Source organism: Grammomys surdaster, unplaced genomic scaffold (genome assembly GCF_004785775.1).
Source record: "Grammomys surdaster isolate TR1022 unplaced genomic scaffold, NIH_TR_1.0 125889, whole genome shotgun sequence".
Lineage (NCBI taxonomy): Eukaryota > Metazoa > Chordata > Mammalia > Rodentia > Muridae > Grammomys > Grammomys surdaster.
In genome coordinates, this window is record NW_021620714.1 from 214,897 (window position 1) to 232,752 (window position 17,856).

A 17,856-nucleotide genomic window follows, 5' to 3' on the forward strand; every position below is an offset into this window, starting at 1 on the left:
CTGCAGGACTGCTCTGTATCCTACACAGGACAGTTGCATCTGAGATAGTGAAAGAATTCCGAACAAGGCAGGTGGGTGTGGTAGCAAATATCTGTGATCCCAGCACTCAGGGGTAGCCTGAACTACAACACTGTTGTAGAAGCCTGGTCTGAGGAAAAAAAAAAAAAATATATATATATATATATATATATATATATATATATTTATATATATGATGTAGGCTGCAGCAATAAAAAAAAAAGCTTAGTGAGAAAATGATCTGTATGTAAATTTTGAAAGGCAAGTGTTAAAAAAATTTCTCATTGTCTACAGTACTTAAGACTTGGATGAGGCTCACACATAACTGATACCTGAAGAATAACTCATGAGAATGGCAGGCTGTGGAGGGAGAAAACTCCCTAGCTTATTGGGAAGCTGTGTGGAGTCTGAATTCACTGATAAGAGATCTGACTAGACTGGCTTTCTCTAAGCAGGTGATACGGACTCTGACATACTCCACACTGTTAACATCTATGGCCCTCCCCTTCTATCTTCAAGACATGCTCAGGTGACTTGTTGGGCCAATGAAATAGGCCCTTTCTGATGTGAAGGCCACTGAGAACTTTGCTATGCTTTTACTGGCTGCCTTATAAATAACCACCCCCCTCCTCCCAAGCACGGCTCCTCAGGCAGCCTGGGGCACTGACAGACAATAAAGACAATGCAAATAAAGTCCCAAGGATCTCTGGCTGAAAAATAATTCTACTAGCAATTTGTTTTTGAATCTGACCTTGGCTCTTCTTATCTTCATCATCTGTGGAGTTCTAACTTGCCAGGCTTACAGAGAATGAACCCCACAAGGGTCCCAGGTTGGTGAAACTAGACAGAAGAGAACATTCTGTAGCAACAGAAAGCTTCTAAAGTCGCTTCCCAGTGGATGCTAGACTTGGAATACCTTATTTGTTCTAATAAAGCTATTTTATAGTACAGAAATATGTAGAAAGGGGTAACCTTAAATTAGGGCTAGACATTGTACCATACCACACAGCAATGCAGTTCTCTGCAGAACCACAGAACTTCAGCCATGACACCAAGAAAACTCATTTTCCCCTTACAAACGTCCCATATTCATCCCTTGAGCAGTAGTGTTAACATATAGGAATAGCACAGCTTTGAAGACAAGGAGAACGGTCCACTAATCCTCTTCTGCCTTGAGATAGTGAGTACGTCAGCTTTTCCCAAGCTGCAGCTTCGTATAAGAGCATGCTACCTACCCAACCCGCATGAGCTATGAAATGTCTCCTCCTGTGCTGTCTTCAAGGAGCCTGTTTTTTTGTTTCTTTGAGACACTCTTGCTATGTAGCAAAGTCTGGCCTGAACTTACTGTGGAGATAAGATTAGCCTTGAATTTGGTCCTCCTGCCTCAGCCTCCTGAGTGCTAGAATTACAGGCAAGTGCTGCCATACTTGGTGGCCTAATATTTTCCATAGTTTTCTCAGAACTATATATAAGGCTTCACAAATTCACATTCTAAGGTTCTGCTACTTTAAGTCAATCTCAGGATAGATTTTCTAAACTGTACCTTATCTCCTTTGGCTCCAGCAGCTGAGGCTAGGATGCTCACAGTCATCTCATGCTGACCAGTGAGAAGGAAGGAGTTTCAGAACTTTCTATTCCAGTATTCACCCCTCCCTCCCTCCCTCCCTCCCTCCCTCCCTCCCTCCCTCCCTCCCTCCCTCCCTCTCTCCCCATAGTGTGCAAACACAGGCACTTAACATCTGTGCCAACAGATAGTCTCACACAATTCCTTATTCTGAAAATAACTTTATTATTTTACAGTAGATGAAGAAAGTTCTTGGGATGTTGTGACTAAAATTTAATCACCACAGAACAAAGGGCTGATCAGTGAGCTCAGCAGTTCTCTCTTCTTTAGGGGGTGAGAACAGGAAGGGAGCACATCGTGTCTGTAAAGGGGAGGACCGGCACAGTGGGATCCATTCCTAGCCACTGCTCTCAGGTCTGGATTCAGGTGCTCCACCTTCTCTTTCCACTGCCTCAGCCCTGTTCCCAGAGGGGGGGATGATGGCACTGGAGACAGAATAACCCAGCACCAGCACAACAGTGCAGTAGCTCAGTAGTTCTAGTTGTGATGTGGCACTCAGACCTGACTCCAGTTCACCTTGGCATGGTCCCACTGGCCTCTGGACACCGTCTTAGGACCCCTATAGAGGCTCATCCAGAAAACAGGACTATAGAACTTGAACCTTGCTATCCACTGCCAGTCCTTCCTGCCTTTTGGCGCAAGGAAGGGCTCCGGCCATTTAATACCTTAGTCTACCTGTGACCGAAGGCAAAGACGATGGGGTCCAGTCCTGACAATCCACAGCAACAAACCCTCCCTCTGCTGGCGACGGACTGGCAGGAAGAAAAAGCCTTCCTCCCTGAGACCCAACAACTGAAGCCTGGGAGCCTTCCAGCTCCCACCTGAGTCTCCAAGGACTGCTCACATGTCCTATGGGGCAGGCGATGTGTTCACTGCCCACAACACTGCATTCATCCCGAGGCAACAAGACAAAGCAGGTCACCAAGAAAAGTGATACTGGAGTCCAGATTACTGTGTTTATTGGAACCATCTTGTTGGCATAGCTGGAAGGCCTCTCTCAGTATCCTACACACAGGAAGGCCGCACAGGATGTGGATCTGTAACATCTGGGAAGCTCCTCAGACCAAGCACAGGTGTGTAAGGAGAGCGGCTGTGGCAGGCCTTACCGTCCCACCTGTCCTCTGTTCTCACAGGCACTTTCCAAGAAGAGGTGGATGGGCTGAAAGTGAGAAGGCTGCTGTGGAATCAACAATCCTGACACTAGAGATGAAGGAATTACAAGTTCGAGAGTTGTGGTCAAGTAACAAGTTTATAGGTGACCCGTGAAACACAGAACCAGCAAAACATGAATCATCAGGAAGTAGACGGCTGCGAACAGTGGCACTCGGGTCCGAGAATGGCAGAGTGAACGCAGGACCCGCTTCCATCCGGCACCACTCCGGGTCTGAAATGCACAAACAAACAAATCAGACACAGAGAAACCAGAGCTTTTCTCCTTCACCGGTGATCCTGATCCCATCCTCTTAGTAGAGAGGCATTCTGGGAGACAGTTTCCTCAGAGGCTGGACACCTACACTACAGCCCACTCCACACCTCAAGCCCATCCCCATAGCACAGAGCCCACCCTGTGTCATCCTCTTACCCTTCGACAGCTATTGCCTGGGAGATCTAACAACAGCGCCTGCTCCTGAGAGCCACAGGCGCCGATGATAGGAGTCCGGGCCGAATCCCATTCACTATGCTCCAACCTGTGTTGAGGAAAAACATACAACATGGGTCCCCTATGTGGGATTCTTCCCAGTCATCCCAGGAAGGTGGCCCAGGGGACTGGCAGCAAAGGCTCCTCCCATGGTCCTGGCCCTCACAGTAATAAAGAGACTGCCTATTTTGGATGCAGGTTTGAGTGCTTCCTGCTCAAAGGCTGGTTAGTGTCTTGTCCACGACGGCATGACCAGCAGGCAGGAAGCAGAATCCAATACCTGTTTGTCTTTATGCCTGTTGTTCTTCATTCCCTCTCTATGCCACACTTGATGGAGAAGCTCACTCATTTCTCCTCTCTTCTCTTCCCTTGCTCTTTTTTTTTTGTTTGTTTGTTTTTGAAGAAGGGACTTATACAGCCCAGACTAGCTTTGAATTTACAATTCTGGCTCTGCTTCCCAGGGCTGAGATTACAGGAAGGCACTATCACCACAACTGGCACTTTTTTTTTTTTTTTCTAATTTATAGTAGGCAAAAGCACTCAAGAAATTCTCCAGGGCTCTTAGAAGTCTCGGCAGCTTTCTGTTTCACTTTCTGCTGATGTGCTTATTACTTCATTTTGGAAATTCTCCATTTAAGGAGAAGCTTCCATCCCTCAGTGGCCTCTGAGGACAACGGGGCAAGGCCACAGCTCATCAGCCCAAAACCACATGTTTTCACTGGAGTGGAAAGACGCAGCACCTCTTTATCAGCTGAACACTACTTCTCTCTGTGGGCCACTCTCCTCTTCAGCAGAGCTGAGGTGCCTTGCTCTGAACCGGGTCTGGGTGGCCCATCCTCAGTTTGTCACCCCGCTCTCCATTCTGCTCTCTGCCAGAAGGAAAGTTGGAGGGGCTAGCCTTAATTGATGTGGTCCAGACACAGGCTCCAGATCATCTTGACTAAGCTGTCTCAAGTTGTCCAGATGAAGGGGATTAACCTCATGGCCAAGTTTCACAGACCTAAACAATTTCATAAGTGGCATAGAAACAGCCATGAACAAATAGGCCTGGAAATCTTTGCAAGGCCACTACACCATGCTGCACTGTGTTCCTACAGAGCCCATGCTCAAAGCTACCTAGCCAGGTGTTGAAAACACAACAGCTGTGAATATAATGGATAGGAAAGCAAGAAATCTCAGCTAAGACCTGCTCCCTGGGGAAGGCACCACAGGTAGGCAAAGGCAGTAATGCACCCAGTGCCATTACTAAGGGAAGAGACATCCCACACAGTGGCTTGCCCTTGCAGACATAATAATGGTACCAGCAAAGCCTGTGACTGGCAGGGGAAGGTCAGGCTTAGGCAGTGTGTTTGCCCATAAATCAGTCACATACTGTTTCTTAAGGGCCCTTTTATTCTTCCTTAGGTTACATTCGGTAAAATTTTAGTTGGCTAGCTATGTGTGCTGGCTCAGTCCTTTAATCACACAGCACTTGGGAAGCAGGAGTGGGGGCAGAGGAAGAGACAGGTGGATCTCTGTGAGTTCAAAACCAGCCTGGTCTATAAATTGGGTTTTAGGCCAGCCAGAGCTACACAAAAAGACTGTGTCTCAAAACCAACCAACCAACCAACCAACCAACCAACCAAACAAACAAACAAACAAATGTCTGTGTATCAGGTATATAACACAATGAAAATGCATTTATTCGATCCTTTAAAGAATGTGACCCTGGGGCCCTGGAGATGCTCTAGTGGGTAAAGTGCTTGGATTACAAGCACGGTGATCTGCACTGAGATCCAAGCACCCATGGAAAAGCTGGCCTGACTGCACACCTGTAACCCCAGCACTATGGAGGCAGGAGGATGGCTAAAGACTTGCTGATCACTAACGATGGCAAATATCAGGTTCAATGAGACTGTGTCTCAAGGAATAAGGAAGAGAGTGATAGTGAACCAAGACATCTAACTCTTTGGACGTTGTCTCCCTGTCCCCCACATGCAAAGACACAGACACACAAGAACCCAACATGTACTTCACACAGTTGTTGGAGTAAAGTGAGATACCTTTCACAGCTTACTTGTCAAATATGAACGGTAAGTATATTACTAACTTCCAGAGCTACTGCCCTGGAAGGCACAGGCCTCTGAAATTCCAGGAGTGCCCCACTTTTTGACGGTGACGATGAAATCATTGCCCGACTAAGTCAACTCACTCTGAGCCTGGCCACAGAAATGTGCAGGAGCAGGGTCAGGAGGGTGAGGCGTGAGCACGAGGGGCCGCCCCACACCTTACCGTCTGATCTGTTCCTCGGCCAGGGAGAGTGCATTTTCAGCGGTCAATCTTTGGTCTCGTTCTTCTTCCAGCAGCTTCTTCAACTCACTCAGATCTTGTTTAGTGCTGCACAGCTGCTGCTGAACTTCAGAAAAGCTTGGGTAAAAGGCAAACAAAAGGTAGTGCTGATGCAGTACCCAGTCACTAATACATCTTCACAAGGCTGGAAGTGTGTCTCCAGACACACACAGACTAACATAGAGGCCCAGAGGGCAAACAGGGCAAGACCACCTACGGGGAGATGTGAGCCTACGGGAACAGTTTGACTGCGGCCTTTGAGTGTTGTGCATAGACGCACTTACGTTAGAGCTGCTGCTCGCTCCCTTCACACTGTTTGCTTGGTGTTGTCACCCTCAATCTCTACACTACTTCTGTGACAACAGTCAGATAATAGGGCATATTAAGTGTACACGATGAACTCGATTTCCACCAAGATTACAACCCCATTTCTTTAAAACAGCATACACTGATCACACATGATAAGTTTCATTATGACATTTCTATACGTGTAGATAATGTGTATTTTTGTCATATTCATTCCCCTTACCCTCTCTGGTCTTCCACCTAATTTCTCTGCACACGGGGCATGCTGGAGGGTGCGGCCTGCTCCTCCTACCTTGGCTGTTCCTCCCCTGTGGTCTCAGGTTCATTCTTTCCATGAATCCCATTCTTTTCCTGGGGTGCTCCTGGAGCAACGTCTGCATTTAGTGGCCCCTAGAACAAACAGCAGCTTAGTAGCTATGAGGGAAGCCCTCAAGACACTGTATATCTGCAAACTGAAACCCTATTCCACAGCAGAGAGAAGGGACAGTCCCTAGCTACCTTCCCACCATCTCACTGAGCACTGCTCTTTAGTAATTAGGAATTTATTTGGCCATTTTTCTTAGGCATCATCCTGCAAGCATTATGACTCCCTCCGCCCGTCGCCTCCCCGCCTCTGCTGCCTTACCGCCTGCAGCTCCTGCACCTGCCTCTCCAGGACTGCACAGTGGTTGAAGAGGTTACTGTAGTGGTGCTGGTTCTCGCGGAGACTCTGGCTGGTGTCACTGAGCTGGGTGGAGAGGACATTCTTCTCCTCGAGCAGCTGAGAGAACTGAAGTGGGGGAAAGGGTAAGTGACACCCCCAGGACACTTTGAGCAATGCTTAGGCGACCGGCCTGGGCTTTCAGGACCTGAGTTCTACCTACCCTTGAATCATGTCACAGTTTGTTTCTTTCAAAGTGAAAAATGCATTTTTCAAGTGAAAAATGCTTCAATAACAAAAGGAAAATAAATCTGGAAGAGTAGCAGGAAACTTTTATTTTTAGTGGTGCCAAGGTCTATGAGCAGAAACCCCCTAACAAAAATTCCAGTAGGACAAGGTACTCCAGGAATGCAAGCAGCGGGCAGTAGGCCGGGTCCATGCTTAAATTACTATAAAAAACAAGTTCCAGAGCTCAATATAACCAGAGAGCAAACTCGCCCTTAAACTGTGTGTTAGAGAGAAACTACTGTGACAGCTCATTGATTTTATCTCACTCGAGTGTCCAGGAGCAATCCGTGTAGTGAGATGGGACCCACAGAGAGTGAGACGAAGCTCAAATGACTGGAGGTTTCAAGAGAGGCCTGTGTGAGTCCTCAGTGGCTAACATGGTCAGACTCTGAGCAGGCAAATGTTTAACCAGTGGGTGGGCGATTGAGGTTAGGGAGGAGGGACCTTCCTCTCAGCTGAGGCCTCAAGAGACCTAGTTCCGGCCTACAGTGACAATGGCCTATGGCAGTGTGGTTTGTACTTCATGCAGTTCTACTTACATTAGTCCTAAGGTGGGTGGCTGTGGTCAGAGGGAATGAGGGAATTGTGGGGATGTGGGACACCCTAGTTTTTTATCTTGAGTGCCTGTTACACATTTTTTTTTTACTTTGAAAAAACATACCATGCTATGCTAATGATCTGTTTTATGTTTTACTTCAATATAACATTTAAAACTTTTAGCTGTTACCATCTACTAAAATGATTTATTCCACCATCTATAAATAGCTCTGCTTGAGTTTAAAATGCTGTCATAGGGGGTGATGTCTAGACAGAGCCTCAGACTAGAGAGGAGTAACACCTGAGATGGGATTGGGAAGTGTTCGCTGGATCTTCACAGCCAAAGAGCTACCGAGGGCGGGGTTTCTGGAAATAGGTAGGTGAGAGGAGAACCCTGCCCACAAACAAACAGAACTAAATCAGGGTTGGCTATTTCATCAGTTCATTTGGCTCCAAAGCTGTCTCTGGCATGTCAACGTTAGGTGAACTTAACATCTAGTGAGTACCTTCTCTGTGTAGCAGACACTATCTTTGCACCTATAGAAGCCCTGACTTAGGCGTGGCCTCCTGAAACCTGGAGCAGGTTACTTATACTTAGTACCTGTGAGCTTTTCTCCTCATCTGGGAAAACTATCTCCTAATTTTTATGATTTTGAATCATGTTATTGATTTTTCTGTGTGTGCCTATATACATAATACCCATTCATGAGTGCAGGCATGTTCATTCTACAGCACACGTGTGGAGAACAGAGAACCACCCTCAGGAGTTGGTTCCATCTTTCCTCTGTGGGATCCAGAGATCATACTGAAGCCACTAGGGTTTTGAGGCAAGCACTTTCACACACTGAGCAGCCTTACTGGCTCATGTTTTATGAGTTCCCGTGATAGGACATGTGCACCCCTCACTCCAAACATACATTTTGGACATTCACAACTCTCCTCAAAGTTGACCTCTGGACTCAAGTCTCACTGACCTAAAAGAACTTCTAATTCTGTCAGACACTACCTATCTAGGTTTCTTGGAAGAGGGCAGGATTGGGGAGGAGCTATTGAGGACACTCTGACCAGTCAGAGAGCAACAGGAAGACAATGACTCATGGGAGATGGGTGCGAGATGCTTACACATTCCTAACAAGGAGAAGACGGGGTGAAGCTTCTGTATTCTTAGTTTCTGGGTTTCTCCAAGTCACTCATTAAGACCTGCCCGGGGCAAGGAGAAAGTAGGCTGTGTTCTCTGCTATGGAATAAACACCCAGCTCTTATAAACTTCTATTTGTAAGAAATATAAACGTCTTCTCAAGTTACACTGAAGCTGGGTGCCTGTGCCAAATCTTATCTCCAGAAAGAGAAAAAAAGAAACTTAATTTCATTCTGGCAGGAGTCACATACCTTGCTGTTTAGCTGCTGAATTCTTAGCTCCTTCTGATGAATTTCCTTTAAGCTGTCATTGAGCTGAGTCCTGAGAAGTTCTGTCTCATAAACTAGGTTTTGTGACCCATCGAGGGAAGCCGATGTCTCTGGGGATGCCTGCCAGGAAAAAAACATCACTAAAATGGTCTCAAGAGTGCTCACACTAAAACCCTCCCTCTAGAAGAGATTGTCTTGACCCTGACAGAGCCGGGAGGAGGCCTGCCTCATGGTAGCAGATGGGCAGTTAGAGGAAGCTCATGCCCTTGTGGGTAGTGGCACCCTGAGTAGAAATGTAGGGATCTCCTTACCTGTCGCTGGTACTGTGCCGGGAGAATCTGAGTCTGGGAGGAAGACCTCAGCTCCCTCAGAAGACTTTGCAGATGACCAAGCTGCTGATCTTTGTCTGAGATGGCCATAAGGTACTGTTCCTTCATCCTCCTCTCATGCAGCTCCCAGGAATTCTTTTCCATTCTACACCATGAAAAAAAGAATGGTTCAAATACACTCACGACACAAAGAATAGTAATTCCATACTCAAAACATTCCCATGTGGTATTAGAAATGTAGCGAAACTAATACATATCAGAGTGAAATGTATGCTACGTGGAAACACCCAGGAAGCTGATGAGAGCAATGCTGCGCCAGCCCCGAGGGAAAGCCCTCCTGGAAGGGCTGCACTGTCTTCACAGAAAGGCCAGCATTGGGTTTGGAACCTGAGCAAAGAGCTGTGTTCCAAATGAGAAGAGGAATTCAAGATGAGCATTGAAAACTCAGCACAGGGCACCGGTACAGATGCAGAGAGTAAATTTCAGAACTGTAGGAGTCGGTGTGTAGATTAGATCAGTACGGAATGAGGATGACGAGGCCATGCAGGGCATGGAAACACACCACAGTCCTTCAGTAGTCAGACCCGCGATGCAGAATTCACATAAGTAGCCACTCTCAAGGACTTAGAACTCTGGCTCTTGCGTATACGAGGTATGAGATCTGAGCAAATTAATCTCACCAAGCTTCTTCAAGAAAGTGGGAATAGACTAGCTATTCCTTAAGACTACTGTAAGGGCTAAATGAGACATATCACTTACCAAACACAAAGTGTAGCACATATTAAACATTAAGTAGTAAACATTGGTTGTTGTTATCTTTTTTAGTTCTTTTCCAAAGTTTGGTAAAGAGTGGGACTTCTACTGAACACCAGCCACTTCTATGCTGTGCATAAAGACAGCTGGGTGTGGCGTGTAATGTGCAGCATGGCAGCTTTCTGTGAAGGACAGTAGGTGAAGCACACACAAGTGCTCTCTTACTGTTCTGCAGCACTATATAAGTCTGTAACTATTCAAAACAAAACGATAAAATAAAATAAAATAAAATAATAAAATGCTTCAATTGCAGTCCTACCTGAGCTGATGCAGCTCGTGCTGCCAGGAGAGGTTTTCCTGTCTGAGCTCCTCCTGCATCATCTGCAGTGCTTTTGTCTGATCTTGAGATTCCTGGAGCTGAGCCTTCAGTGGACGAAGCTCAGTCATCTCTTGGTTCATCTGTAAGTACTGCTGCTGCAGATTCTTCAGTTCCTTCAACTTTAACCAGAGGGAGAGCAAGGGGTAACTCCTTACTGACCAGTAGCTCCTACCACAGGTACCATGGACCATCAGCACCTTCCCACAGCCCAGAGACAGCCAAGGAGCTGCTGTCAGGGCTACTGGGCCTAACCACTCCTTTCACTTCTACCCCGTCGGCCTCTGAGGTCTGAAGGTAACTGTAACCTGGAACAGACTTAAAGGACCTACAGAGTGGCTGGATGGAATCCATTTGGACCTGCACGCTTACTAGGCTCTATCTCACTTACATGAACACTGCAAGGTTTTCTTTGTTGCTGTTCTTGCTGTTTACTTACCTATTTTGTCCTGGTTTCCCAATTCTTGGGATCAAACTCAGGGATCGGGCAAGTAGGCTTGCACATATTCCTAACCCACATCCCTGCTGGCTTCCCGTCTTAAGCTGAGCTGACGTCTGCTATAGAGAAGGTATGCATCCTGGCGGTTAACAGGACACCCTGGCTCTAGAATTAGATACCGTACTGATTCTCGGATGTGAGACCATCTAAGTTTTTCTTTACCCCACCTACTAAATGAAGATAATTACAGTACTTTTCCTCATAAGAATAACAGAATTAAGTAAGAAAATTAATACATCTCATACACAAAGTTAGTGAATATTATGATGGGCTTGCCTTTAGTAAAACTGCATTCTATTTTAAAATTCTTTCCCAATACTCAAAGTTTGATGTAGAAATAATATCGGGACATCTGGGAAAGACAGCCTTAAACACACACACACACACCTTTCACCCACTCAGAAATATTAATACTACCACACCAGTGGCTTTTTAAAAAGCACCAAACGCAAAAAGGAATCAGAAAGCCAACGAAGGTCAGCAGCGACACACCTCAAAGCTGAAAAGTGGATGAATAATGGTAACTGACAACACATCTGTGACAGCTGGATCTTTAGCCAAGGACCAACAGAACTTATTTTGCAGAATCTTCATAGGGCTCAGGAGTTAACAGCACCAGGTACGTCTGGAAAAAATGGTGATGGGTTGGAGGGGGGCGGGAGCTGTGACATGGAAGGTTCTCACAGAGCTGCCTCAGAAGCAACTGCACGCTAAATCCTTCTCAGTTCCGACTTTTTGGTAGCCTCACCAAACAACCAGTTCATTCTCTGGAAAAGGTAAAGGAGGTGTCCCTGGAGCACGAAAATACCAGGCCCAGCTGCAAGTAAGGGTACCGCTCTACAACACTGTGACTGGTGACAGATGCACGCCACAAGTGATACCTGCCCATCCCCTCCTTGGCTTGAAGATGGAGAGTTTCCTTTTATCCAGGGGATGAAAGATCTCTCAAAGATCTGATCAGACACTGAGGAACTAAAGGCACAAACCTTGGGATTGCTGAACTCAGCAGGATCACACTGCACTGAATTCACAGCAAGTGCCTCCATAGGCTCTCTAGATTCTACTCTTCTTCACGTGAGGATGAAACAAGGATCGCTTTTCATGTAAAAAAAAGGCTAAGCTCAGAGATAAAAAGCAACTGCTGAGACAGGGGATTTCACCACAGTAGCAGGGGGAAGCTACACTGATGAAAGACGCAACAGAGAATGCTGGCAACGAGAAACACTACAGCAGCAATAAAACAGTACAAGGAAACCTCAGTACAGGGAGAGGTCAGAGGCAAGCGGGGAGGTACACACCTGTAGTCCTGGCCTTTGAGGGGCTGGTGCAGAAAGACTGTGAGTTCGGGGTCAGCCTAGACTACCCTGAATCTTTAGCCCCATCTATATAATAAGAGCCTGTTTCAAAAACAAAGCAGAGTGGAGAGATGGCTCAGCAGTTAAGAGTCCTTGCTGCAATTACAGAGGACCCTAGTTCAATTCCCACATCAGGCAACTTGTAACTGCCTGTAATTTCAACGCCCTTACCTGTATGTCATACACTCGCAGACATGTATACATAAACCAACAAAGCAAAGCACCACAAATTAGATAATTCACCCATGAGACAAGAAGAATACACAAAATTAAGAAAAAAAAATGAACCTCTTACAAATTAAGAACATAGTAGCAGGGCTGGAGAGATGGCTAGTGATTAAGAGCACTGTCTGCTCTTCCAGAGGACTGCGGTTCAATTCCCAGCACACCACACCCATGGTGTCCCACATCTGTAACTGCAGTCTGAGGCCATCCAAGAAACCAGGCATGCATGTGGTGCACAGACACACATACCCACACACATTAAAGAAACAACAACATCAACTAAAACAATATCACCATGATGGCAGAGACAAAAACACCCAATGGGATGAGAAGATAAAGCTGAGGTGATGCCTCAGTGGCAGAGGCACTTGTGTGCAGAGAACATGGGGAAAATGGTAACACAAGTTTTCAGGAAGTAGGAAGGCAAGACAGAGGCAAGCAACTGGGAAGTATGGCGAGAGAATTCAGCTCTGGAATGACCCCTAAAGGAAAGCAGCGAGGAAGATGCTACAGCCACGGGATGGGGTTGTGGGCAGGATGTGCTTGCTGCCATCTCTGTGCGCCGAGGTGGGGTTTGGTGGCCTTCATGCCAGGAACAAGTAAGAGGGTGAGAAGATGAAGACAAATCATAAGGTCTTAAGTGGCACACTGAGGGGGACCTAAGCCTCTTCTAGCCCATCCTCCACTGTTTCAAGGTTCTGAAGTAGGGCAGTCATAAGAAAGGAAGAGTTCCAGAGTAATTTATCCAGGACTATATTTATCATCTCTGGAGAGGTTACATACTGGAAGCAGTACTGTTATATCTGTTGGAATATAGATGGAATAAAACCAGAGTATACAGTTATAGAAATCAATTACGGCAAGTTATAGAAATAGGGAAATAGCTTTTTTAAAAAGGCTGCTTGGCTCATCAACATCCAGTAGACAAGAGGTGTGCTAGTAGGGCCAAGTGACCAAAACACTGCCCAGTGCTTACAATGCACAACCTTATAGGAAGCAGTTCCTTGAACGAAGCACAGCCAACTCAGAATCTGCTGCACCCTGGGTGCCTGGGGGCAGCTTTGCGTATGCTCCTCTGGTGCTACACTGCTCTCCTTTTAAAATTGTGTGTTCAAGTAAGTGTGTGCATGCGTGTATGTAGGTTCTCAACCTATGGATTACAGATCAGATACTCTGCATATCAGATATTTACATTATGATTCATAACATTAGCATTATTGTAGGAACAAAAAATAATGGTACGGTTGGGGGAGACCAGACCTCAAGACCCGTGTGAAAGGCCTGCAGCCTTGGGAAGGTGAGCAGCACAGGCTGGTGCTAAGGCACATGCAGGCCAACGGCTGACATCAGATCTTTCCCATGGCTCTCTCCACTTTGTAATTTTGAGACAGGGTCTGTTAATTGTTCACTGAACCTGGAAAGCACCATTCTGGCTTGACTGGCTGGCCAGTGGGCTCCAGGGATCTGCCTGTCTCTTCGTGACACTGGTATCGAATATAAGTGCAGCTACACCTTGGCTTTTTTTATGGTGTGCTGAGCATCCAAACGTAAGTATTTATGCTTGGGCAACAAGCACTGGTTGGGTTTCTTTGTTTCTGAGACAGTCTCTCACTGGCCTGGTGTTTGCATAGGCTAGGCTGGCTGACCTGTGAGCCTCAGGGGCCGCCAAGGACCACCAACGGTTCTGTGAATCAAACTCAGGTATCTCTCCAACCAATCTTTTCCATTTCTGAAAAATGTTAAAGAAACTGAGCAGAAACAGGCATGGTGCTGTAGGTTTGCAACTGTATCTACTTAGGCAGCTGAGGAAAGAGGATCCTGAGTTACAACATCAGCATGCATAGCTTAGCAACCGGCTGTTTCAAAATTAATGAAAAGGGCTGGGAATGTAGCAGTGGTAAAGAATTTGCCTAGCAAGTATGAGCCTCTGGGTCAATTCCAGTAGAGGAAAATAAAGATTGGAAGGAAGAAGAAAATCGGAAATCATTCAACTGCAAACAAACATTTGCTGAATAGTTATTCTTAAAACTTTTTGAAATAGTCTCACTACATTGCCTGGATTGCATTAAGCTACAGAATCTAGGCTTGTCTTGAACTCACAACACCAGCCTCCTGAGTGCTGGAGTTGTAGGAATGTGTGCCACACCACTAACACTGACTTTAAGATTTAACTTTTACATTTAACTTCATTCTTGATAAGTTAGGGTTGAACAATACTTCTAAGACAAACTAAGTCCTTGCTACTATTCTGATTTACTGAATGATCAAGGGCTCAGCTGGCACTGTGAAGACACTGTGTGACTGGCCCTGCGCTTTCCTCCAATTAATCTGCTTTAAATTCTGGAACCATTTACAGCATGTGCAAAAGCAGCCTGTTACCTTTTAGTCTTTTCATAACTAATGCAGATTCAGCACAAAGCAAAGTCCTCAAGTTTGAAAATGGTAACAACATGTCTTCTCTTAAGACCCAAACTGTCTGTGGAGTGTGGGGTAATGCGGTAATTAGAAACATTTACTCTTTTCTATGGCAATAAAAAAATCAATGTGAAGAATGCCCCCGACCTCTCAAACACAGACCCGAAGCACACACTCACCAATCGATCTCTGTCATTCTGGAGTGAAGACATGGCTTTTTTCAAGCTCTGTACTTCTGCTGGGCTGGAGGAAGGTGAAGGGGCTCCAGCCCTCTGCTTCCCTTCCTCCGACTTCCGGAATTTCTCCAGCTCACTCCACAGGTGGTCTCTCTCATTCTGTAGACTGGTCATGGCCTTGGAGAAGGACTGCACTTGGTTGTGAGAACTTTCTAGTTCTGACGATAAGTGAAGCAATTGCTCATCTTTGGATGTGAGCTGCTGGTTCAGTTCCTCAAGGCGGGTTAAGATGTTCTCAGAGGTGGACAGGGGAAAGGCAGCCTGGGAAAGAACGTCACTCTCTCTGCTTAAGTCCTGTTGTTCTTTCAGCTGGGCCAGCTCCCTCAGACTGGCATCATACTTCTTCTTCAGGTCACCAAGCTCTTCCGTGGCATGATCTCTGCTGTCCTGCAAGGAACTCATTGACCTTCCGAAGGCCTGAATCTGTGCCGTAAGATCCTTATTCTCTTTGGTTACCATAAGCAACTTCTGCTCCATCTCAACAAGGTCTCTCGCCAGCTCTGCTACCCTCTCTTCGGCTGTTTCTGTTTCGTTTCGCATTATCCCTGCGTCATGATGGAGATGCTTCAGCTCCTTCCTCAGCTTATCTTCAATTTCACTTACCTTCCTGGTAGCTTCCTTCTGTACACAAACTAACTCCTCTTCCAGATCTGCAGTTCTCTTCTGAGAAGAAGAGAGAGCCATATTTAACCTCTGGATCTCCTCTTCTTTTACTTTCAGTTGGGTATGGTAGACACCTAGGGTACCTTCTTCCTGCAAGGCTGTCAACTGCATCTTTAAGTTTTTGATTTCTTTAGATAAACCTTGTTTCTCTTCCTGGAGGGCATCAGAGGACGTCTGTAGGCTTTGCTTCTCTGCTTCGGACTCCTTCAGCCTTTCTTCTAGCTTTGCACATTCATTTCTCAGCTCTTTATTCTGCTGTAGTTGAGCATCAAGGAGCTGCTTTTGCTGAGAGTCCTTTATGGCTATCACTTCGTTCAGGTCCCGCCTATACTGGATCAGTTCGGCATCGAGCTTGGCGTTCTCAGAATTGAGATCATCCATATGACTTCGCAACCCTCGGATTTCCTCCCTCAGTTTATTATTCTCAGTAGCAGCATCCTGGATGAGCTCGTCCTTCTCCAAGATTACAGAGAGGTGTCGCTCTTCCAGCTGTCGATAGTCACTTACTATGCGGTCCCGGTCATCCTGGAGAGAGGACATAGACTTAACAAAGGAATCCAACTGAGCCTTCTGCTCAAAGCTCTCCTTCTTGATGGTTTCCAGCGCTTCCATGAGCTGATTGGTTTTCTCAATGGCTCTTCTGTTTTCTTCTTCCAAGGCCACATTCTCCTCTTCCTCCTGGGACAACAGGTTTTCCAGTTCTTTGATCTCTTTACTGTGCTGCTGATGCAGTTCTGCAACAGCTAGTTGGATCGCCTCTTCCTTGCCAGAAAGCAAGCTTATAATCTTCTGTTCCTTCACACTGACTTCGTCATGTAGCCGACTGGTTAGCTCTCTGGAGGCCTTTAGGTCACTCTCCAGTTGTTCACAACTGAACTTACAATTTTGGATATCAGTTTCTTGCTGCTTTATGATCCCTTCCAAGTTGTTTTCGTGTTCTTTACATTTTTCTAAAGAGTTATTTAAGTCAGTTGACTGGTCTTTGAGACTCTTAAGTTCTGATTCTAACTTAGTCAATTCATTCTTAGAATTATGATACAGTTGTCGAGCATCTTCTAACTGGGACATTAGTTCTTTATTTTCCTCTTGCAGCTTATCATAAACCTTCTGTTGATGCTGGAGCTCCATCTGGGCCTTGGATTCCCAAATCTCCTTGTCATGTTCTAGCCTAGGGGATGGGGACAGGGGTCAGGGGTAAAAAGAGGATAGAGAAAAGGGGGGAAGGAGAGATAGTAACTATATGATATACACCTAATTGATCTACAAATCAGTCAATATTCACTATTGAAGGTTTTAATAGAGATCTTAGTTTTCTGTATCTATACACATGTACTAAGATGATCTAACACATAGAAAAGATAACATATTAAAGATACATCAGGGAGATATGAATCATGAAACTATGTTCCTTACTTTAGTGACCCCCAGTTTGAGATATGAAAAGCAAATCAGCTCCCAACCCCCACTATTTTATCTACTTTGCGCTAGACAAACTAATGGCAGGTTTCTTTAAAGCTGGCAAAAGAAACAGTAAGGAAATAAAAGGAGAGGCGGACTAAGGGTAGAGGTAGTGCTGGTTCCTGAGCTTGGAAGGTGATATTCTAGAGTTTGGGGATAGGATTTCTAACTGACAGAGAGAGTACAGTTGATGTCAACTGTGAAGAAGAGAGAGGAGAGGACCACTTAGGGAACTAAAGCAATCCTTTGGGAGTAAGCTGGTGGAAATCTAGACAAGGGTAGTCAGGTTGTCAAGAAATCCAGAAACAGAAACGGGAAGGCAGAGAAACCTATGCCATCTCTTAACAGAGTTTGGTGGGGGTTGGGGTGGAGTAAGATGGCAGTGATTTTATGTTAATGATTTTATAGTGATACACATTATAACAAAAAGTTACAAAACTGGCAAGAAGTGTCAGAAGGGAAAGGATATACTTTCTAAGGGAATTTAAAGTGAACATTGGGCCCTTCTGCCCCTGCCTGGTCCTTTGGGCTGGTGCAGAAACAGAATCGGTCTGCTCCGGTCCTGTGGAGATACTGAATTCTGAGTCATCCTAGAAGAGCCACTGCACTCAGAGCAGCTGGTAAGAACTCCATTTCACTCCCTAATCCCCAGAGATACATCTGGGAGCCAAGGACATTCAGGGCACAGCAGCTACCCAAACCCCGCCCCTCCAGAATTCCACTTCCCTTCCGCCCCTGCCTGGTCCTTTGGGCTGGAGCA

At 45.9% G+C, this 17,856-nt stretch overlaps 1 protein-coding gene across 4 annotated transcripts in view; it reads right to left on the reverse strand.

Moving 5' to 3' along the window:
- Nucleotides 1-1,783: 1,783 nt before the first annotated feature.
- Nucleotides 1,784-17,856, reverse strand: part of Golgb1 (golgin B1) — a 59,411-nt gene continuing 43,338 nt past the window's right edge. For 3 of the 4 annotated variants that reach the window (XM_028752224.1, XM_028752222.1, XM_028752223.1), the window contains 9 exons: nt 14,919-16,806; nt 10,189-10,367; nt 9,099-9,261; nt 8,770-8,907; nt 6,541-6,684; nt 6,208-6,305; nt 5,553-5,687; nt 3,225-3,330; nt 1,784-3,026 (listed from right to left, as the gene is read on the reverse strand). In XM_028752224.1, coding sequence (XP_028608057.1) covers nt 2,892-3,026; nt 3,225-3,330; nt 5,553-5,687; nt 6,208-6,305; nt 6,541-6,684; nt 8,770-8,907; nt 9,099-9,261; nt 10,189-10,367; nt 14,919-16,806 — 2,986 coding nt within the window. In that variant the 3' untranslated portion in view covers nt 1,784-2,891. Of the gene's footprint in view, nt 3,027-3,224; nt 3,331-5,552; nt 5,688-6,207; nt 6,306-6,540; nt 6,685-8,769; nt 8,908-9,098; nt 9,262-10,188; nt 10,368-10,430; nt 11,370-14,918; nt 16,807-17,856 lie in introns of those variants that run through there. The other variant, XM_028752225.1, reaches the window with a different exon arrangement.